Consider the following 24,182-nt stretch of genomic DNA (forward strand, 5'->3'; position numbering starts at 1 on the left):
GCAAATGTAATAATACATATATACATGGCCTAAGCCTGACCTTACAGGGGTAGACATTAAGGGAAGTTTGCCAAAAGTAGCTTTTGAAGATCACTGGCCCCACCATGGTAACCACTGGCTCAGGACAATGTCAGATATCTATCCCCATAATAATGAAAAAGAACAAATTTGATTCAATAACATTTATTAATACTGCACAGCAATAAATGCATTCAATAGAATTGAGGTAACTATTAAGGGTGCTCCGATCACATTTATGGGAGCTGATCCCGATTACTGATTGTCTTTTTCATGATCAGTCGATACCGATTTAATGTCTGTGCTGAACTATTGCTACTGCCATTTAGCTATCTATGAGTTAAAGCAGTAGATGTTCCCTGCAGACTGTCACAGCGCTGCACACAGACCGACAGCACAGTAGAACACATAACCTTGTTTTAGCTGTACATTTACCGAGACGATTTCACAGAATTAATGTCAAAACAGTACCACAGGGGATTCATGTGAAATTAGACTTTATTTAATTTTCAAGGCATTTTTTTACACTGGCAAAACAGGGCCAGTGTATGGCGCCATCTAGTGGCCCGGCCGTTCTGAAAAGTACAACCGGGCCAGTGGGCCATTTATAATGTCGACCCCTGTGCAGTATAAAAAAGCTTAATATATAATATAGGTATAGTATAGCCGCCCTACAGCCTTCTGCTGATGGCGGATACCTACACGTTCCTGTGAATGCACATGACAATTCACTGAACTGGAATGACAACGCTGAAGCCCTCTCCCGGAAGGGCCTCCTCAGGAATAACAAGTGGTTATTTCTGAGGAGGCCCTGGTCCGTGTGCAACAACACGCTACTGCAGATGTTCAGTTTTAAACTGGGCAATTTATACGTTGACCAATAATAATATCGTTTTTTTTCTTCTTTTTATTGCGACAGAAGGTCGCAGATTACTATGAAAACTCGCAAAACCAGTCAGTTGGTCGGTTGGTTACGCCTCCATATATGGTTGCCAGTCCATTACGCCTCGTGACGTCACACCTTGTGACATCACACCCATATATGGAGATCCCTGATGTCATCAATATTAAGCCCTATCATATATGGGAATGTCGTGAGTCACGCCTCATGACGTCACGCCTTGTGACATCACACCCATATATGGAGATCCCTGATGTCATCAATATTAAACCCTATCATATATGGGAATGTCGTGAGTCACGCCTCGTGAAACATCACGCCTCATGACATCACGCCCCATGACACTCCATTTATGGCTGTCTCCATATCTCGATCTGACCTCATCAAACCCTCTTCACTCAATACACGCTATAAACTTGGTATGGCCATGAACCCTGGCCATACCTGTTTTTCATCATCACCTGGATCTCCATATATGAAGATCACGACACGGACCTCATCAAACCCTGGATAGCCATACATGGTTTGACATACTAGATCTACATATATGGAGCCGGCCAGCAAATCTACATCTGACCTCACTGACAATAGTAATAATTCTTGCTTCTGTGCCATATTAAAGCTCTGTTGTTTCAGTGAGACCTCACCCTTAAGGGCGAGAGCTGACCCAAATAGTTCGATGACACAGGATTTCGGACAAGGACTAACAGATCTAGACAGGTCTACAGACAGACGGGTACAACGGGCACTCTGACAAAGCCCCCGACACTATGACCCATAGCGGCCCAAACCTCTAGTATATATACTGTATATATTGGCCAATATATTGGATTATTTGATTGTTCAAAAATATCGGTATCTGGGGGGCACGGTGTCTGTGAGCTGTGAGGCTGTCGTCTCACAGCTCACAGAAGGTCCTGGGTTCGATTCCCGCTGGGGATGCTGTGGGCGTGTTCTCTCCTCCGCGTCATCAGTGCCCATACCCGAGGTGGGGTTGGCGAAAGGGCCTTTCTGTGTGGAGTTTGCATGTTCTCCCCGTGTCCCCTAGGGTAGGTACCCTCAATAAATAGAGCTGCGCACAATAAATACATCAATACCCTTGCCTTAACCCACACAAGTATATTAAGTCTTCCATGAATGACTACCCAATATAATAATTACAATAACTTTACCCTACAACATAAATTAGCAACTACAAATGCACATCACACCCATCTTTACTATCCTGACTATATGGTCCAGCCAGTTGTACACAACAGGTCATTGTTAGGCCAATCCAACTTAATAAAACTTCACATGAACTATTTCACTTTTCAAAACATATTGATTGATGATGATTGTCAAACACCAAACATTTCCCCAGGTGAAACTCGTTGGCCGAGTGGCCATCTCAGCTAAACATGAAACGGTATTCAACAATAAAATGTAAAATGCAACTGTGCAAGTTAATAAAGTGCCAATAACTAAAGTGCCCATATGCTGTGCAAATATTGTTCAATTAAATAAGGGTTAAAATACAGTCCCAGAGGTCCTCTCTGTTACAAGGCCAAACAGTGCCAACCCGGTGACATGTAACACTGCTTGCTACTGATTGTCCATGGTCATACTTGATGAATTGAACATGGTGGACCCTGTTGTAAACAAGTGTAATGCTTAATTGGGTCGTCCACTCACAGTTAACAGCCTTTGTATTGAGTTTGTGCTTGAAATGTACTGTAATTCTGCAAACTGTTAATAAAATTTTCAATCAATCAATCAATGATGTTTCGGTAGACTGAAGTGAGGATCTGACGCTCCCCCAGGACTTTTTATTTAGTATACGACTATACGTGTATATTTTTCACTGGATTTGCACTCAATTTGCTTGTGATTTGCACTGGTTTTACTGTGATTTGTTAAAATGTGTTGTTGTTGTTAATAAACAGTTTATTAACAACATCCATTTGGTTCCATTTTTACGCTCTGGGTTTACAGTGGTCTATTTGGTTCGTACCGATAGCTGGCCTGGAATACTGCCTTCACAGTTCACAGGTGATTTGCATTGTGTACAGCAGGGATCTTCAACGTTTTCAGGCCAAGGAAGGACCCACCATGAAGCAGCAGGGACCCCCACTACTACATATTGGATTCATGTAAAATGTGTTTTCAATACTTTGTAAACTTCACCGATATCGGTATTTTCCCGATCTGATTTTCCGAGCCTATTTATATTTTTATAGAACACTTATGTCATATCACAATATTCAAAATCACAGAAAATATCCAGTCTAATATCATGATGTGGATATAATATTGATACTAGGGATGTCCAGATACCGGTTTTCTCCCGATCCGATTCCGATCACTTGAAAATGACGACCAAATTTCCGATCACGTGATCGGATCGGGACAACCCTACTCGTTACTTTGTCTGCTCTTTAACTTCTTCTCCGCCGATCTACAAGCTCACAACAAGCTCACACTTGTAGATCTGCTATTTTCGGCTAATGTTCCCCCCAGAATAGCGATGCGAGGGTTCATGTCGTTAATGTAAAAATAAAACAAAGTTCCTGTCACACAAAGATTTGGTGACCCCCCTGCAGTATTTCTGAGGACCCCCTAGGGGTCCCGGCCCTGACCCCCTGTTGAAGACCCCTGGTGTACAGGACAATTGGACTTTCTCCACCTAGTACTTGCATTACAATTCATTCAAATAAGGGGCGTTTAGAAAGAGACATTAGCCAATCTATGGCCCAAACCACACTAATGATTCGCCATGCAACTCCTTGCAACCAAACAGTTGTGTGTAGTTGGATGTCACCATTATCCCCAACGGCAGTTGCAAGGGGTTGCACTGGTGGGGTTTGGGCTTACAAGCTCACAATGCAGTAGATTGGCTATTTTTGGCAAAGACATATACAGTTACAGTATGGTGTAGAGTAGACAGAAGGAAAAAAACGGTCCAAGTACAGAGACAAATCAGCTCCAGTCTATGGAACCGTTACCTGCATTATAGAATATGTATATGAGCTGTATAAACTTGTAAGATGTGTGTCAGAGTCATTGATTCGCCAAAATAGTGTCAGTTCAATCAGTTCAATAAGAGACACGTCTTTTAGTTTCCAAATAAGTGTACGATTCTGTATTTCAAGTGATGGTTGGCATAACTTGGCAAGTTAGCAACCCTAACCTCCAAGCACTTTCGATTCTGCCCATGGGCACACCACAAATGTTGCACCATATGGCATATAAATCTTATTTCCCTGTGTAGCTTCCTCTGGTCCTGATGGTTGCAAATCATACTTCCACAGCCCTGGCTAGGCAACCCATCCTGGTACAGTTATGCACTCAGCTGAACGCTCCTATCTTAATTTGTACAGTACTATCTCTACTGTAGGTACCATACTCATCCGTTTCATCATCGTGATTATTGCTGTTGCAACACCTGCATTTCCCCCATCTATCTATCTATCCATCCATCTAGTGCCCCCCTACTCTGAAATATGAACACTTATAACAGCACTCGTTGGGGCATTGTGCTGCGTTGGTTAGCTAAGCTGTCCTACCTAGTCTTTATTATGAAATTAGAGTACGCGGCACCGTGGTCTAGACCTTGAAACCGATGTCCTCCACATTCTAGTGTGTGCAAGGTTGTTTTCAACACAAAGTGCTAAAACAGCAAAGAGAACATAGGATAGATCATCTTAAGTTCTTAACCCTCTGTTCTCCACAGCGCATCATCCGGGACCAGGGAACATATGGCCCACTAATTCCTGTCCAGGAGGCAGGAACGTACCACTCTCTTCTCCGTTCCGTTTTTTCACACGCTGTCTTCTGGTCCACCTAATGTGTGTTACACACACGCGTGTCGATCCTGCACCGACTGTTTCATAACAGCCACATAACAATGGTTACATGGTGGAAGAAATCACTAAAATACAGACTCACCTGTCTGAGGAAACGAGGGATCGACAGAATCCACGTCCCTGGCTCACACAGCTAACTAACGTTGTTGTTGCTCGGTGTTGTGTAGAGAGTAGAGAGATGGTAGTGATGATGGGGCACAGAAACCGTTTGAAAGAAGTCCGAATAAAAACGAAGCCGTGTTGAATTGCCGACACCTTCGGGCCCGGTTGTTCACGCCACAGCTTGTTTCAGCATACAGTCGCCTACAGTGCAATACAGTATATAAGGACGCTACGGCTAGTCGGCTACAATGCTGTGTGTCCATGAAGAGATTTTGCCTTTCATACAGCCACGGGGTTGACTAGCTCATCATCACGCATGCTCAAACGGACCCTTGACGTCAGATCTGTATATCGCGCCCCGACCAATCGGGCTGCATGTAAACCCGGTTACGTATGTCTCTCTCTGGAGCCGAATAGTTCTTCGTCGTACATCGGAGTCGCGCACAATACATTTAACCCTGGCTCTGCATTTAACTAACTAACAGCAGGTTAGGTTTGCTTTCCTTTCCTAAACCACATCTCCCTTCACCTCTCTGGCTCTGTGGTCATTCCTCCTGGAATTCCAAATGTTTATTATTGAGTAAAAACTGTATTTTAGTCGCCGAAACAACGGCGCTCAAGGTTCGTGAAAAGAGCAAACACTGCACTCTAACGGTTATTTGTTTGTACTACGATTTTTTGATTGATTGATTGATTGAAATATGTATTAACAGTTTGCAGAATATACAGTACATTTCAAGCACAAACTCAATACAAAGACTGTTAACTGTGAGTGGACGACCCAATTAAGCATTACACTTGTTTACAAGAGGGTCCACCTTGTTCAATTCATCATTATTTTATGATTGACCTACAAAGTCACTTCTCCCTGTAATAGCCTGTAAAAGTAAAGTAAAGTAGGCTACTGTAGGCCTAGTACGCTATTCAACTTCCAATCCCAACAATAGAACAAATAGCATTAGATTAGGAAAATATAAATAATGCTTGTAAATATAAATAATATATAAAAAATGTATTTTGAAGATTCAAATAACAGACACACTCACACACACACACACACACACACACACACACACACACACACACACACACACACACACACACACACACACACACACACACACACTCACACACACACACACACACACACACACACACACACACACACACACACCATTTTTCATGTAGGCTACCTTATGCAAATTTCATTTTGTTATAAGACATTTAACTTTTTCCTCATGATTATCTTTTTACCTGCAATTTGCGAATAAATTGTGCTGTGACAATACAGCAATACAAGTTGAAGTTGACGCTGGTGGAGAAGCGAGTTGGCCGGGTTGAACTACACACAGGCAGGGGAGGATTATCCACAGGGCCTGTTGGGACCAGGCCCAGGGGCCCCTGAGCTATGGGGGGCCCTGAGCTTGAGCGTCCGCGTGACCTCAAAGATCGAGGCTCAAGCTCAGGGCCCCCCCAAAAAATGGGTAACAGTGAATAACAGTGACGCACACGGTCCTTGTCACTGTTATTAACAATGGGCTTATTCATTTGTGTCAATAAATTAACCCCAAAAGTTAAACCTAAACCATCATGATACGGTACACTACTGCAGTGTTTCCCAACCTGTGTCCCGCGGCACTTTACTGTGCCGTTTGATGTGTCCAGGTGTGCCGCCTGATTTGACCGAAAATAACACTAACCCTCCCCCAAAGCAATATTATAGCTTAATTTATTCTTCGTCGTACACGTGTTCCATGCTGAAAATGGCTGATTTACAAGCTCACAACGCGTTGCGGACGCAACGCGTTGTGAGCTTGTCGATCAGCAATTTTTAGCACGTGGAAATATGCAGGCTGTGAGAACTGAGACCCTTCACAATAAAAGCATGCAGCTTTCACAAGTTGGCCAATAATAAAGACAAGGAAAAGGATTAAGAATTAGGTGGCATTTCACATTGCATATGAGCTACATTGCATATGAGGAATTAATTTTATTATTACATCCCCCAAAGTTTTTTTATTCAATAAAGTCTGAGGTTCTATATGGCTATGGGCTGTGGTACTGTGGTAATAATAATAATAATAATTCAAAAAAGAAAGAACGAAAAATAACTAAAATAGTTCATTTTTTGGAACCATGAACTTTAGTTCAAAATATTGAATGATAAATATATAAATATATAAATATATAAATATATAAATATATAAATATATAAATATATAAATATATAAATATATAAATATATAAATATATAAATATATAAATATATACACATACATACACATATGTATGTATATGTATATAGATAGGCCTATACACCGTATATCTAGGTGTGCCCTGAGATTTTTAGGCTATGAAAAGTGTGCCCTGGGACAAAAAAGGTTGGGAAACACTGCACTACTGCACTGTTTAAACCCTCAGTTTGCATTTATTTGGCTTCGTTTTTGGCAGTTTATTATTTTTAAGCAATCCCTTGCTGTAAATCCTGAATATCGCAGGCCTATAGGCTATATGTCATAATAGTTATGCGTACACGTGTGCAGACAGTATGCGCCACGTCGGGAAGAAAAAGAAAAAAGCTCCGGGGTGGTGGGGGGCCCTTTTGCATGGCGGTGGCCCAGGGGCCCATAATTTCTAGATCCGCCTATGCACACAGGCTGTACACACCCTGTACTGGCACGGTTAAGGTACAAAGACACCAGGTTAAGGTACAAAGACACTCTTTCACCAGGTTGTTAATTAACTGTTAAGCACCTCTATTCTAAATCATTGTTGAATACAGAGACACTGAACAAATCCACTCCAAACTAGGTTAAATTTAATATTTGAACTGTCTGACAGAGACAAGCCAAGGGTTTCCCGCTCTTTACCCCTACAGTAGATTTGTTGCCTTGTCATCTTTATTGTCTGCATATTCAAGAATACCATGTAAAGTTACTCATTAGTCTGGAATTAAGAGAAGTCACAGCTGTAGAGATTATCTTTAATCATTCCACATCACAAAGATCCTACTGTACTGTACATTATGCCAAGGGTTTCCCGCTCTTTACCCCTACAGTAGATTTGTTGCCTTGTCATCTTTGTCTGCATATTCAAGAATACCATGTAAAGTGACTCATTAGTCTGGAATTAAGAGGAGAAGTCACAGCTGTAGAGATTATCTTTAATCATTCCACATCACAAAGATCCTACTGTACTGTACATTATACCATGGCACTTCCACATCACAAAGATCCTACTGTACTGTACATTACTGACATGGCACTGACAGTCAGCAGCATGCTCTTTGAAACTGGATACCATCAACACACTTTTCTAACACTCCTTTTATTCCTGCACATAAACTCCACTGTGCCAAACAGAAATCTTGCTTTTAAGACTTAGGGAAATAAAAAACAAACAATGAGTAATAGCTGACTGTAGAACCATTTACGTAAATTCAGTGAAGAGAACATGAAGAGCACAGCTACATTTTAATCGATTAACATATAGAGCGCAGAACAGATACAATTGTATCCGTTCCTGCACCATAACTGTTGTGCTGCACAGACGTGAGCATTACAACTCTGGATATTAAGTCGTATTATCTATATACATACACACTGGCTTCCATCAGTGGTCTATTACGCCTGATTTAGTTGCATGTGGGTTTCGCGCACCAAAAATAGTAAATGCAGATGGGCTATTTTCAGTTAGCGTGGCACTCGCACACAACCAAGTATAACTCATTGATTGATTGATTGAAATATTTATGAACAGTATGCAGAATTACAGTACATTTCAAGCACAAACTCAATACAAAAGACTGTTAACTGTGAGTGGACGACCCAATTAAGCATTACACTTGTTTTACAATAGGGTCCACCATGTTCAATTCATCAAAACATTTAGTACAAATAGACACTTCTACTCAGGCTTTAGATGCTGTAGGAGCCATGAAATGGTTATGTTGGTTATTAGTTATATGTTGGTCATGGTCAATGAAATGAATGGGCTGTCACTGGTGTCTAAGTGAAAGATTGATTGACGGGCATAGGGGCGGACCTAGTTATCTTTAACATCACCTGTGCACCTGCTGAACACACAGTGAGAGAGGGGGTGTCTGGGACGCCGTACTTTTGTTGACCGCTTTATGCCGCTTATTTTGCTTTCCTTTATTTACTTTATTTACGTTTGATCGCTGTGGCTACTTTGCTTTATGTTTGAGCACCTTTCACACTGATTCAATAAAACCACTTAAACGCATTGTTTTGGACCCAGCAAGTTTCTTTTGTTTGCGGAGCGCGTCTGACAACCTGGCCCATCCCATCGCCTCTCAGCGACTTATTTATACATCAAGCTCCTGTAGTCGCTCAACAGATGCTATCTTACAATGCCTTTGTTTTAGGCACATTATACATAGAGATCAAATCTTAGTGCAAGCTAATTCCACATCACAATGATCACATATTTGCTGACAAACATGCTTCAGTTCATTTTCTTTTCGTTGCTGTGGTTTTGGTGATGATCAGCAGCATCAACTTAATTGGTTCAGTGCATTCAGTGCTACTATACAGTGTGTGTGTGTGTGTGTGTGTGTGTGTGCATGTGTGCATGCGTGAGTGCGTGCATGCGTGCGTGCGTGCGCGTGGGTGTAAAATAGAAAGTGTGTGTATTAAAGCAAGATACATGTATTATGTGTTATATCATCCATAAATCCCTCCTCTCCTCAAACTCCTGTTCTGTTTGTCCAAGAAGTCTCTTGCAGTCCCCCGTTAGTATCCAAAAGCAGTGGCAAGACAGGTGAAGGAGAATGATTCTGTACAAAAACCTGTGTAGTTTTCAACATACAGTATATTCCTGGATCAATTTCCCTATTGGTATTGTTCAGTTAAGAGACTATATAAATGCGTGGCTACTTGGGTCTCTATCTGTATGCATTGCATTTCATTGGGTGTACTCTGTAACAAAGACAGATAGGAATCGAAAAACAAGAGTACTCTGCTTGGGTCTAGATAACATTCTCAAAGAGCTGCATGGAGTTCATGATGTTCTCGTCCTGAAAAACAAAAAGAGCGAGGTCAACAGTTTAGAACCCTGGACAAATTAAGTGCAAAATGTTCATTTTTGTCTGAGTTAATCCTCAGGGCTTTTATTCGTGAAGCCACGAAGTGACTGTGAAACTATTGTATCTTTGTATTAGAATTAGTAGTTAAATGTACGTTGAAAATCCAAAAGGTATACATTTATTTAACCTGACATAGTATAGGGACAATACTACAACCAAAATGAAATGTATGCATCCACAATCTCTTATCTTAACATAAAAGTAGGTTGTTTGTCTATTCATGAAGCTGCAGTCCGGAAAACCAAAACCATCAAGAGGGACCAATTTGAGGAGTGAAGAGTGACTATAGGACACTAGGATATTGCTACATGCCACTACTTGCTACTTGCTACATGCCATCGTCTTGAGACACACAAGAGTCGTGATGATGACACAGACAGGAGACAGCTTTGTGTTACTCTAGTATTATGCAAGTTGTAGCAATCTCAGCTTCCGCCCTAATGTACAAAGGCCATACTGTACATACTGTACCTATGGTTGCAGTTGACAGAAGGAGTCATGGAACCATTGGTGTATGAAAAGGCAGCGGCACCACAATAAGTGTGAGACTGAGATCTACACATCTCTAGGCCTACTGCAATGCATTCAACAGAAGAAATGTCCTTGTCTTCATCATCTCATGTATTGAATTATGTGCATGTGATTACAGTGCCCACTGTCCAACAGAATTGTGGATGAAAAATTCTTGGTTACATTGTATATCTATAATATTTGCTTTACTATGAAAAAACATGATGCATGTGAAAAAGACTATTTTCATTTTAGATGGACCCAAATATCAATCACATTTCATTTTACAATCAAATATTTTTTATACAACCATCAATTTCAAAAACTGAACATTATGGGGAAGAGAAAAAAATCACACCTGTGTGAACTGAGTGGTGTAATATAGCCTGTCTGACGTAATGAAATCATGTCTGACTTAATGAAATCACACCCGGGTGAACAGGGTGAACATAGCAACCATGCTCATTTTTTCTGCACTATCATGTCTGACGTAATGAAATCACACCCGGGTGAACAGGGTGAACATAGCAACCATGCTCATTTTTTCTGCACAACAAAGCCAGTTGTAGGAGTGGTTTACACCACTCAAAAAGGGAACATTCCCTGACGGTGACGGAGACACAACGCTGGTGGCAGTGCTTTGTTGCCGTTTCCCAAAACAGTGATTAGCAATTGAATAAAAAAGACCTTCAGTTAATCCAGCACTGGAAACCCCTGAGGTCACTAAATACATTGAGTTGTTTACATTCAACAAATAAAAAAACGAACTCAGACAGTTCAATGTATTTGAACTTGAAGGACTTGAACATATTACCATAATATTTTGTGTATTCTTCTGGAGTACACATTCTGTGTATTCTGTAGAACCACATAATACTGTAGGTCAAGGTTGAGTTGATTTATTAAAAAGAAATCACACCCGTGTGAACTGAGTGGTGTAAGGTATTATATAGCCTGTCTGACGTAATGAAATCATGTCTGACGTAATTAAATCACACCCGGGTGAACAGGGTGAACATAGCAACCATGCTCATTTTTTCTGCACAACAAAGCCAGTTGTAGGAGTGGTTTACACCACTCAAAAAAAAGATGAGGGAGATATTGGAATTCTGTACAATAAGTTTGTACTTACTGTCGCACCTTGACCAAAACCAAGACAGAAGCAGTTGTCAGTATTCGCCCGCAGGCTAGATTTATTTAGAAGTGAAGTTACAAGGAAAGGCAGATAGGAGGTGAGAGTTCGTCAGGACGAAAACTACAACTACAGTCTCTATTTCTCTTCTTTTCCAGGGGCCGGAGAATCCAGGCGGTGGATATAGAGGTACATTAGGTTATTAACTCTTTGCCAGATCCAAGGCATTTCAATGTAGTTGATAGCAGTGACGTAGAGTCTGTGGGGGCCGGGGGGCCAGGGCCCCCATGAGGAATTGGACCAGGGATCTCGGCCCCCATGAGGATTATGAAAACTATTCGTCCCTGGTTGATAGGATTCTCTATGGCAGAATGGCGTTTTTGAATGATTTATTGAAAATTCTCTGTTGTGAATGCGCGACAACGAAAGACCTTCAGAAAAAGCTTGACTTGTCTGCTTCCAGGAAAAAAATGAACTGAGTTGATAAAATGTTTAGTTTTTGTGTTGGAAGCCATTTAAAAGAGCCTGCATTTACACTATGTAGCGTTTCTAGGATAATAAAAAAAAGTTATGCCCGGTTGAAGTTTTTTCTGCTGGGCGTACACCGTACATACCCATGCCATATCTCATTTTAAAGGGTGAGTTGTCTAGTTCAATTTTAAAAAGTTTCTCACATGTGTGTAGTTACTCTATTCTTGTGATAATGTATATAGACAACCACGTCAGGATAACATACAACTTTATTGACAAACGTCATCTGACCAAGTCATTCTCATTCTGTCTCATACAACCTCCCAAAACCCCCACAGTGCCCTCTAGAGGCACCTGTACATCTCCCCCTTGTAGCTGAAGGTTAGACTCTTTGGAACTGTCAACAGAACATGTTGCATTTTATGATTTGCACATTTAGAACAACATCAACAGGGCATTATAATCTATTACTCAAAAGCAAAATTATAAACTTTTCTTGAACATGCATTTAAACTGCAATAAGATATCACTCTTGTGTTGCACCACTTTTTCTTTTCCATTCATCTTTTCTTTTTTTTTTCTCCTTTCTTTTTTTAACACAAACAAACACAAGTACCTATTTCTTACCTACATTCAAAGCTGTCCATTGTCTTTTCCCCCTGTCTATCTGACCCTACCCCTCTTTCAAAGGTCAAGTCTATCTGGAGGCTTAGACACTCGCCCTGACTTGGTAGTGTTTATAGCTTGCGGTATAGCTGCTAGGCACCACCCTCAGATGAGAACGGTTGCGGCGAAGCTGTCCTCCAGGCGTGTCCACCACATAGGAGCGTGGTGTGGGTGCAGGACCCAGAACAGTCCCTTGTGTCTTTGTTGGCATGACCCATACCTTCTGTCCCACTGGTAAAGGTGGCAGAGTCTGTGTGCGGTGTCTGCGATTGTAGGTTTGCTGTTGCTGTACTTTCAGAGCAGTGTCCTTCTCCCTGATCCGGCCACTGTGGTCGTAGCTGTCCTGATGAAACGGGCACCGGTGTCCTGATCCTCCTCCCCATCAGCAGCTGCGCTGGGGAACTCCCATGAACAAGTGGTGTGGCCCTGTATGCCATCAGAACCACGTGGAAGTCCCCTCCTTTTGCGAGGAGCGACTTGACAGTCTGAACCGCCCTTTCCGCTTCCCCGTTGCTACGGGGATATCTGGGGCTGCTCGTCACATGCGTGAAATCAAAGTCTTTAGCAAACTGGGCAAACTCATGGCTGGAGAACGGGGGCCCATTGTCGCTAAAAAAAGAACGAGGGCTGCCAAACCTGGAGAAGACAGCCTTGCACCTCTCAATAACCTGTTTTGCTGCAGTGCTACTAGGTAGGTTGCAAACTTCTATATATCTGGAGAAATAATCAACCAGGACTAGATAATCACCATTATTCCAATGGAAAAGGTCAGCGCCCACTCTCTGCCATGGTCCGCTCGGCAACTCTGTTGTGATTAGTGGTTCGACTGGTGTCGGGGTTTCACGTACATAGGTCTCACATCTTTCCACCATCTGTTTAATCTGAGATGTGATACCTGGCCACCAGACAGATTCTCTTGCTCTAGCGAGGCATTTGTTGATCCCTTGATGCCCCTGGTGGATCTTTTGTAGAATCTCTGGCCTCAGGTGGTCTGGGATAACCATTATCTCTCCTTTCATAATCAGGCCTTCTCCCTCATGCAAGTCTGCCCGTTCTGGCCAATAGGGAAGCAGCGTTTCACGGACTTCTCTTCTGTTAGCAGGCCAGCCCCTTTTCATGAGGTTTCTTAGGCGTATGCATGTGTCGTCACTGTTTTGTGCCACCTTGATGTGCTCCAGTTTTGCTTGTGATGCTGGCAGATGAGCTATCACACTGGCAATGTATGCTTTGCATTCTCTCTCCAGTTCTTCCTCAACCCTGGTGAGTTTCTCCGGCAGGGGTGCTCTTGACAGCGCATCTGCTGCTACCAGGTACGTTGCCTGGCACGTGTATGATGTCAAAGGTGAACCTGAGAAGCCGCAGTCTGAATCGGAGTATCCTGGGAGGTACTGTAGGTCATCTAACGCCCTTGATTTGAGGAGCGTAATGAGCGGTTTGTGATCCCACAGTACATACTGTACATACATTCTTCCTGTGTCCTCCACCCACCAGGAAAACCCAATATGGGTCAAGGGTATATATGTAACCAGCTGGATTTGATTCTGAGCATGGAAAACTAAATATCTATCCTTCAGCCAGAAGAGAATCCCCTGGCCATGCATTTATACATGCATTTATTGTATGTCACTATCTCCACTTGAGTCTCAACACTGAATCACAACACTGTAACACAAGGCCATGGCATGTCATGTACTATTTGGTGTATCTATTTATCTATTCATTTGGTGGTCAAATGTCAAGAAGGTAATCTGGTTTTCCATGTCTTGGGCAAATTTCTGCTCTTTGCAAGGTAGTTTATTTTGTCTCTAATACTTCTATACAAAAAAAAAAGTAATTGGTTGAAGTTGAACTCAACCTACTGTATAACATATGTATGTGAATGCATGTAATGCATGTTATTCTGTGCGTGCAAGGAAGGTGAGTTACCTTCTGACATGTTTCAATGAACTCTTCAATGGTCACCACGCCATCTCTGTTTCGGTCCATTTTCTATGGGTAGGAAAGGAAAGGAACAATGGAAATAATGGAAAGAGTCAGGCCTCTTGTCTGACATTCTGTGTGACATTCAGTAGAGCAGAGTGGAGAACAAACAGTATGAATGGGTGTGCATGTGTCTTCACGTGTGTGCAACCTGAAAGAACTTGTCGACGTGTTCGGAAGGAGCTTCATCTCGCACACAGGGGTAAGTGTACCTCCCCATCATGTCGTAGATTGACTTCATTATCGCCAGCATTTCCTGAGAAAGGAGAAGAGAGACAAGCTTATTTCAGAGCAAGTGGACATTTAAAGATGGTGCCGTGAGTTTTGTACTTTTTCTGTTTCATATGTGTCTATGGAGTTAACATTACTCTAATAGACCCCCAGGTGTGGTTAGAATATTGAAATATGTCTTGCCTGTGTATTTTTGGTTTATATCATCCCCTCCCCTAACCCTTTATCATACAGTTCAGGTGGATCACCACCACCCACTCGGCAAACCAGGCATACTCAATGAACTGGTGGGTGTGGCCACATAAAAACATAATTTTAACACTTTCTGTACACTTTTTTTAAAAAGATCTTTCTCCTAGTATAATCATAGTACCTGATGATCATGTTTTAGGGGTGGGGTGGGGGGGATCACGGCACTACCTCTTTAATGTTTCTCTGTGTGAATATATATATATATATTTACTTCTACGTACATAGCAGTGGTTTACAGTGGGACTGTATATCATTGGCCTTCCAAACCCCAAATCCATTCTGGTGTATTTCAATATATTTTACGCACTGCTTACAATACATACTCATATTTTCACGTTCAGCACTTTTTAACTTCTTGTTTTTGAAAAGTGCTATAACTATCATTAATTATTATTAAAACTGCAACAAAGCAAAGTATCCATAATCCATCCAAACAAAACAAAAAAATCCACATGAAATATTTCTTATACAGGCTAAAAGCCTATTAATATGCTCCGTAGTAGGATGGTGTCGCTTTCTGATAAGAAAACAACGAGTCACATTTCTGCATCGTTAACTTGAAGATCAGTACTCTAGCATGCATTGGATTATAAATTATGATAAACAACATGCACCTCTTTGGTGATGCATCCATCCTTATTGATGTCATACAAGTTAAAGGCCCAGTTGAGTTTCTCGGTGACGGAGCCCCTCAGCAGCACAGACAGACCAATGACAAAGTCCTCAAAGCGGATTGAGCCATTTCTGTCCGGGTCAAATGCGTTGAATAGGAAATGAGCGTAGGTTGTCGCATCTGTGCCACAGCAGTTGAGAGGAGAGTGGGACGGAGAGTGACATAGGACAAAAGACAAAGACAAAAAAGAACAGGATTGACCATAAAATAATTCAGAATGTATCCCCCCTTGTGTAAGAACAAGAGCGGGTGAGAGGATAGATATGAGGGAAGAGTTTGTTAAATCTCCTAACCTCCTTGGGGAAAAAACTGAGAATAGATGGACTTGAATGTCTCCTCATCAACCAAGCCACTGGGACACTCCTGCAAGATAGAGAGAGAGAGAGAGAGAGAGAGAGAGAGAGAGAGAGAGAGAGAGAGATGGGGGTGTCTGTATTAAAACATTTTAGGTATATAAACATTTAAAAGCAATCCATAAAACTCAGTCTCAGTTCTAATCCATAGACCATTTCATGGACTGACGTACATTTTTAAAGCCCCGGTAGAGAGACTGCAGCTCCTTCTTGGTAAACTTGGTCTGAGCCTGCAGCTGGTCCAGTCCCTCGGGCTGGTGACGCACCGTGGACAACTCCAAGTCAATGTAACTACTGTCTGTGGGAGAGAGAGACAGAGAGAGCGAGACCCAGAGAGAGAGAGAGAGAGAGAGAGAGAGAGAGAGAGAGAGGTGGATGGATGGACAGAGAAGAGAGAGACAGAGAAATAGGGAAAGACGGAAGGAGGAAGAGATCAAGAGAAAAAAGAGGCGGGGTGGGAGTCGAGGATGAGTGCATAGATGCAGGGCAGGCCAACATGGAGGAAGGGAGGGAGGAGAAGGGAGAACACATCAAACAGGCATTGGATATAGGTGCAGACTCAGAGTTAGAGAGAGGACAAAAACGGGACTGAAAAAAGAGGGGATACTTTCTTTTATAGCGGAGTTGTCACCAAATGAGAGCTACGTAGACCCGATTTGCTTTGGAGGGGGGATCTACAACTACAATGGAGCAAATAACAACTTGACTCAAAGTTCAATCAAAGGCTCTCGTCTTTAATCGTGAACCAATTACTGGGGTAATTTAAGTTGCAGCACCATTGGTTTCAGTTCACACATCACTAAGAGAAAGCACTGGATGACTGGGAGAGAATGGGGAAAAAAGTTCTCAAAGTCTCCATACTCACCATCTTTAGACAGAGAAGGATGTGTGTTGATATAGATGGGAAAATAGACGGAGAAAGTGAAAGTGAGAGAGGAAGAAAGAGAGCGAGATTGAGAGCGAAAGAGACAGATTGAGAGAGAGAGAGAGAGAGAGAGTGAGAGTAAATGGAGAAAGGTGGAAGAGCGACAGTGAGAGGAGGACAAGAAAAACAACAAAGAAAACAATCAGGTTGGTTCAGTTACTGGGATGGAACTATGATGGTCAGCAAGTGGTCTGGAGAGGAAAGGAATCACGTTATTATTCTCAGAAAGCATCCAACAGAGCAGTAAAACAGAATGTATGTATAGGTGTCTAATGTGAACCCAAAAGTACTGTGAAGACAGGACGCAGTGTGAAGTCACAGCAGACCCTTCGTCTCATGTTCATTGGAAAAATTAGGCTGCACAAACCAAACTGCAAAAACGTTCTCTGAACGTAATTTACATTTTCAGAGCTACATGAACACCGGATTTTTGCTCTGTAGGACATACTCTTGTCACATACATTACAGTACAGACCAGTTACTATGTCCATGTTACTAGTTACTACCAGGGAGATAAATACTGCAGGAGTTGAACTGTGTGGGACTGGGACATAACGCTATATGATTCACACATTCCAAACCACCATGAGGGCTCTCTCACTTTCTCTGCCTTTCTAACACCAGACAGATTTGGACATTCCCATGTATACAGCAGGTGCAAAGTTTAACATTTTTGTTACAAAACTAATTTTGTTCACAGTTCACAGAGTTTTCAAACTGCAAATTGCACAAGTAGCCATTTCTTGATGATATTTCTAGATCATTTTTTGCCAGTCAGTGTTACAGTATTATTCCTTATTGGTTGTGGAAGTTTTCTGTATAGGGCCTTCCTGTTCTCTCCTGTTTTTAATAAGGCACAATCAAAGAAAAAAATAACACTGTACACTTCAATAAACTCCCAAACTGCAGGTCTTCTTTTTATAAACTGCCAAAACATCATTTATCCAGAACCTGAAAAATACTAAATCAGTCTCGCTGGTACTTGCTCCTTCAACTCATTGCCATTCCACCCCTCTCCGCTTACCCGCCCCACTCTGACACACACAAGCTTTACCCCTTTCCCATCTCTCTCTCTCTCTCTCTCTCTCTCTCTCTCTCTCTCTCTCTCACTCACTCCATCCCAGGGGTTGTCTCACCGGTCTCTGCGATGTCAATGAGGCCCAGCAGGTGCATCAGTTTGAGGAACATGATCACTAGACAGACGATCCCCACAGTCAGGAGTCCTTCAGTCTCCCACTTTACGCTCATCCTGACTTTGAGCTCTTTCTAATCTCTCTTTCTCTGTCACTCAACTCGGTTGTGGTCCTTTTTGCTCTCCACCTCCCTCACTCCTATTACTACCGAGTACCGACCCCTACCCCTCTGTCAGCTTCAGAGTCATCATGCCTGCATTGCCTCTGTCTCAAACTGGCTTTGCAATTGTCTTTGCTAGCCCTACCTGATGCGTAAATCCCTGTCAATCACCCGCCACTTTCTTTCTGTCGCGCTGCTACTTTCTTCTTTCTTTTGACGATGTTATTCTCTCTTCAATTCCTCTTGTCAGTCGTCATTCAAGGTATATCCCATGACGGACAGCTGTGACCTCAATGGACTGCTGGATCGAGGTCATGAAAGTGGATCAGATTGTTGATGTGAAAACAGCTAAAAAAAAAAGTAGCAAAATAACCCCCTCCCCCAAAACAAAATACTACGAATTAAAACAAATAGAGCCAAAAGTGTGAAATATCCAATCAGATTGACACCAGGCTTATATATAATTTGTAAAGGCATAATACTACAGTTGGTCGACTTACTCATAGATAAAAATCTCTGGTGATGAGAGGAAGCACACCAACACTTTTGCAAGTATTACTATCTTCTGCTGGCTCCTCAAGTTCATCCCTCCCCTACACATCTTTCTCTTCTGCTAATTAACCTAAATGAAAGACACCAAAGAAATCCTGCTTCTGTCCCAGTTCCATTTAAAACGCTCAGTAAAGAACCGGGGACTTCGGGGTGCAGAATATCAGCACTGGATGTCAATAACTCTAAACTGTTTTTGGCCGATGGGAGTTGGGACCTGAACAGTTCACTGACGATGACTTCAGGACCCAATGAATAAAACCATATTCCCATATTCAAGTTGTATTTGTCCCTGGCTCTCTAAGAACATCCTGCTAATTAATTTTGGGTGGGCTTTACCAGGCTACCTGATCCGCTTGCTGAGAAATAGTGCTTTAAGCAATTAAAGGCTTTACCTCAGCATTATTCCTATTGTGAGTGACTCACAGAGTAACCTTTTGCTTTTAATCCATTGAGACCTGGAACGCATCCATGTCACGTTAGCGTTTAACCACATTAACCATTAACCCATTTTGGGGCGGGAACCCCTTTTGGTGTTTTAAACATTGTTATAATTTAGCTATTGAAAAATAGCAGATCTACAAGCTCATAGCGCGCCACCGAGTGGCGCGCTATGAACTTGTAGGTCTGCTATTTTTGAAAAATCGTTAAAATGTGCCTCAAATCTTTCCGAAAATTGTCATGATTTAGAAAACTTTTTTTTTTAAATTTCGACGTCAGGCCTGAATGGGTTAAGGAAGCACAGAGGGTGATTGTATATGTCAGTGGTTCCCAAACTGTGGTGCGTGCACCCCTTGGTGCGCGAGCGCCTTCTAGGGGGTGCGCCACATGAAAAGGCTAATGGTGGTGCTATGGTTTTATTTAAAATATATTAACATATTATACCAATATATGGCAAGTATATGCAGAATATAGCCTATGTGCCATATTCAGGTTCATATACCATATGTGCATATATGTGGTTAAAATCACACCCGTGTGAACTGAGTGGTGCAAGGTCTTATATAGTCTGATCAGCTATGGTCTGACGTCACACACTAACCATGGTAACCATGCTCACCTGTGCACGGACACGTACACAGGTACACGGACACGTACACAGGTACACAAACATACAGACAAAGCTGGTTATTGGAGTGGTTTGCACCACTCAAAAAGGAAATATATGCCTCTATATAGCTTATGCAACTTATATTTCCATGTGGGGGGGTGCGTCAGCTAGGTCGGGAGATAACAGGGGGTGCATGGCCAAAAAGGTTTGGGAACCGCTGGTATAGGTGAATGGGTGCCATGCATCCCATGTTCCCAGTTAGCACTGTGATAGACTTTCTAATTGCTCTCATCTCTTCTGGGATTGTTAACACAGATTTAAGAACGTGCTGCCTGAGTGGAGTCTGGGGAACTGTCATCCAGCGAAAAACTAATACGAATACACTTAGCTGAAAGTCCCCTGGGCACTGTGACACTTGATGACTTGACTCTCTTTTCTTTTTTCTGTTCTTTTATGTGTTATCTCTGCTGTCCTCTAGTGGGGAAGAGGAAAGCAACAGAAGAAAATCGAGGATACACTATTTGTGAGACATGGAGAGATACATTTTCACCACCAGTTGACTGAAACTGAGAATTCTAGCTGTAGAAGGGGAACTTAATCCCAGACCAAAACAACAAGTCCACTGTAGAAATTAATTGAGTGTTGTTGAAATGGCCTATCTCAAAGTACATGGAATCATCGAGGCTCCGATTATGAGACTGTGGTTGGTTGTGTGACTGTTGGACTCATTGTCAGGCACTGTATTTCATCAAATGTTTTATCAAACTATTCACAGTACAATTACGTAATTACATGATTATTAATAACAGATCTATGAGTTAAATTCTGTTGAAGTCAATGAACAAGCAAGCAAAGAACTGAGTGAGAGAACACAAATACTGCCTACAGCTAACATAAATATTCACAATACCAACACACAGAAATAGAAATAGAGTAAACACCAGATATCAGAGAGACCCAAAATAGGCTTATAGAGCTCTCCAAGGCTAGGCTAGCTCCAGGATGAGGAAATATCGATATCATCCCAAAATAGGAAAGACTGGGCACTGTGGGCAGGGTTTTACACAATGTTGTCATCGGAGCATGAAAGTAGAGGCAACAATGGCAACAGTCTGTCAACAGTAAGTCACAGATACACAAACGCAGATTTGAGTCAAGTTAATGGACTTTTCGTTTAGCACTAGAGACATAAACTTTGTAGCCGATGAGCCAACTATTTATATTTGATGTTAACGGATAACATCCCGAGAGCAGGAGCAAGGGTCAAGAGACGGCGCCCTGTCAAAATTAACATGCTCGTTAGTTGTTATGTTAGTATAGGCTTATCAGGTCCATCGGTTTAGAACCAGAGGCTTTTAATGTCAACATTGCTTAGAGAGAAAGACAGACAGACAGACAGACAGACAGACAGACAGACAGACAGACAGACAGACAGACAGACAGACAGACAGACAGACAGACAGACAGACAGACAGACAGACAGATTTTACAAAAGTAGATGAGAGAGATGCTGTAGATGAGGGAGTGAAGCAAAGGAGGAAGATGATAAGATAATCAGTATGTGTGTGTGTGTGTGTGTGTGTGTGTGTGTGTGTGTGTGTGTGTTGGGGGGGGGGGGTTGTACAGAGGCGATGGCCAGTGTCCTTCAGGGTCCTGGTGGAGGGTTCCAAGCTCCGTATTTAGGCGGCCTCAGAGAAGGCCTGTTCAATAACAGCATGCATAATTTATGTGAAGTAATGCTAAACCTGTGTGTAGGCCCTGCCTCTCTGAAATATATGACCACAGAGTAAGGAAGGGAGTGAGAGAAAACGAGAGACAGACAGACAGACAGACAGACAGACAGACAGACAGACAGACAGACAGACAGTGTAGAAACAGCGACGCAGAGAATCAGGGATTAAGAGTGTCACAGAGAAAAAGTGTCACAGAGAAAGTAGCCTCGGAAACCCAGACGTTTTTATTTCCAGGGAGAAAAAAAAAGTCTGGGACCGAGTCGACTTCAATACGGCATAGAGTAGCGCAAACGTCGATAAATGGTAAATGGTAAATGGTGCATTTATATAGCGCCTTTATCCAAGGCGCTTTACATAGATTGTGCATTACATTCACCCATTCACACACACATTCATACACCGATTGCGGCGGAAGCCATGCAAGGTACCAACCAGCACATCGGGAGCAATTTGGGGTTCAGTGTCTTGCCCAAGGACACTTCGACATGTAGACAGGAGGAGCCGGGATTCGAACCGCCAACCCATGGATCATTGGACGACCTGCTCTACCTCCTGAGCCACAGTCGATCACTCTCTGCGTCTGCACCTTTGTTAAATTGACGCACACACGTACACACACACACTCCTCTCTCTCTCTGTCGCTCTAATTAATTAGTCTCATGTCGCACAGCTGCGTCTAGATTCTCCCGGCGGATCCTGCCGGGAGCTGCCTATGCCATAAAAAGCATAGGTGGACCCCAGGCCACAGAGTGAGAGACACAACTGCAGATCGAAGAGATTGAGAGAGCGATGAATAATGAAAACACATTACTGGTGTAACGTTGAGTTTTATAGCTTGCTTATGATGCCTGACCATATGAGAAGCACTAATGTACCGCCTGGAGCCTTTCAACTGTAATTGTCTTGGCACCGTCTACAGGGCACTCTGGCTTGGTTGGCCTTTGGCCTAAAACCTTCATCAAAGCAAACACCATTTAAAGAGCAATATCTGATGCCCTGTGTGTGTGTGTGTGTGTGTGTGTGTGTGTGTGTGTGTGTGTGTGTGTGTGTGTGTGTGTGTGTGTGTGCGCGTGTGTGTGTGTGTCAGACTGCCACAACAGCTTCGTTCGCTTCCGCGCTTACGCGTCTTACTTGTTTGATATGATAATAAAATAACAACTCATTCATGTCATCCTGAGCTCAGTCACGTCTTACATGACATATACATAAATACACAGCTGTTAGTCAGGAAAGGAGGTGGGGGCCCAGAGGGCCCTTACCTTCAAGGGTTGACAAAGGCTCCAGGATGCCAAACTGCTTGAGCACTGCCATGAAAAGGATGATGACAACACCAATGGCAAATAGTTCCATGCCATCCATGATAGCGAAATGCTCTGGGCCAAGCCCGCACACAAGGGCCTGGCCCAGGGGAAGACCCGAAAGAAGGGGTAGGTTGGGCCCCTAGCTAGGCCAGTTAGACCACCTATGAAGCACTGTTCTTAAGAGAGGAAAGTGGGGCTGAAGCTAATCTGCAGTGGGAGACAGCATGGGTTTTTACGTCCAGGCACAGCATGAGAACGACGAGGCCAGCCAGCTGGGTGATGGTTGGTTTAATGTCAACAATGATGATGAAATGGAAAATACGTGGAAGTCGACATATATGGAGAACCTCCTTCTCTCCAACCATGAGGGAAAATGGAGGCTGCAGAGGTCATTAATTTTAGTACATTAAAAGAGGCGGTCAGGGTCGCGTCCAAGACATTCCCGCTGCGCTCAAGAGGTACTGACAGGTGAAGTATACAGATTACAGTGCGGTACACCCTCTCACTCCAAACAAATGACCGTCAGTCTTCAAGTCATCGTGTGCACTCGCACCAGAGACATTGCAATTACATGCAATACATATTCTATTTTAGGTGACAATCTATTTAAAAACAAGCAGGAATTCCGATGAAGCCACATTATCATTTTTGGTTCATGAAAACTGTATGACTGACTTTAATTAATTAATTAAGGAAGAGAGAGACTGTCGGAATATAGCTGTCATACTGCAAAATACATTATTTATGAAAATGAACCAGTATACCCAGGAGTCAGGACTTCTCATTTAGATCATATAAAACAATGGATCAATTATTGCAATTTGTTAAAACCTTCTAAACTCAAATATGACTAGGCCTACTCTATGTTTGTGAAATTAAAGACCCAAATACATCCTGACGTCCGTGTCTCAGGACCATCCTTTTCTACATATTGCACCTGTAAGACAATGTGTTAAGGTTTTGTTAACTTAAACCGCTGACTCCTGAATGCTTGAGTGCTATTTTTAAGCTTCAATCTAACCATTTTCACGGTTCACTCCGCCACATTTCTCGGGACCTGCCTGTCATTCCTTGGGTTTAGTCGGCTTT

General features: G+C 42.5%; 2 protein-coding genes across 3 annotated transcripts in view; both read right to left on the bottom strand.

The window, feature by feature from the left end:
• The window catches only part of LOC306934506 (solute carrier family 23 member 2-like), a 49,307-nt gene extending 44,098 nt beyond the window's left edge, over positions 1–5,209 (bottom strand). For both annotated transcript variants that reach the window (XM_079517097.1, XM_079517096.1), the window contains exon 1: positions 4,847–5,209. The gene's annotated coding sequence lies outside the window, so the exon portion shown is untranslated. The remainder of the gene's footprint in view (positions 1–4,846) is intronic.
• A 2,882-nt stretch (positions 5,210–8,091) lies between these two features.
• kcnip3b (Kv channel interacting protein 3b, calsenilin) overlaps positions 8,092–24,182 on the bottom strand; it is a 50,201-nt gene continuing 34,110 nt past the window's right edge. The window contains exons 3-8 of the mRNA XM_079515235.1: positions 16,415–16,535; positions 16,182–16,251; positions 15,830–16,008; positions 14,884–14,988; positions 14,679–14,741; positions 8,092–9,904 (exon numbers count right to left, since the gene is read on the bottom strand). Coding sequence (XP_079371361.1) covers positions 9,857–9,904; positions 14,679–14,741; positions 14,884–14,988; positions 15,830–16,008; positions 16,182–16,251; positions 16,415–16,535 — 586 coding nt within the window. The 3' untranslated portion in view covers positions 8,092–9,856. The remainder of the gene's footprint in view (positions 9,905–14,678; positions 14,742–14,883; positions 14,989–15,829; positions 16,009–16,181; positions 16,252–16,414; positions 16,536–24,182) is intronic.

This window comes from Electrona antarctica, assembly GCF_951216825.1.
Source record: "Electrona antarctica genome assembly, chromosome: 12".
Lineage (NCBI taxonomy): Eukaryota > Metazoa > Chordata > Actinopteri > Myctophiformes > Myctophidae > Electrona > Electrona antarctica.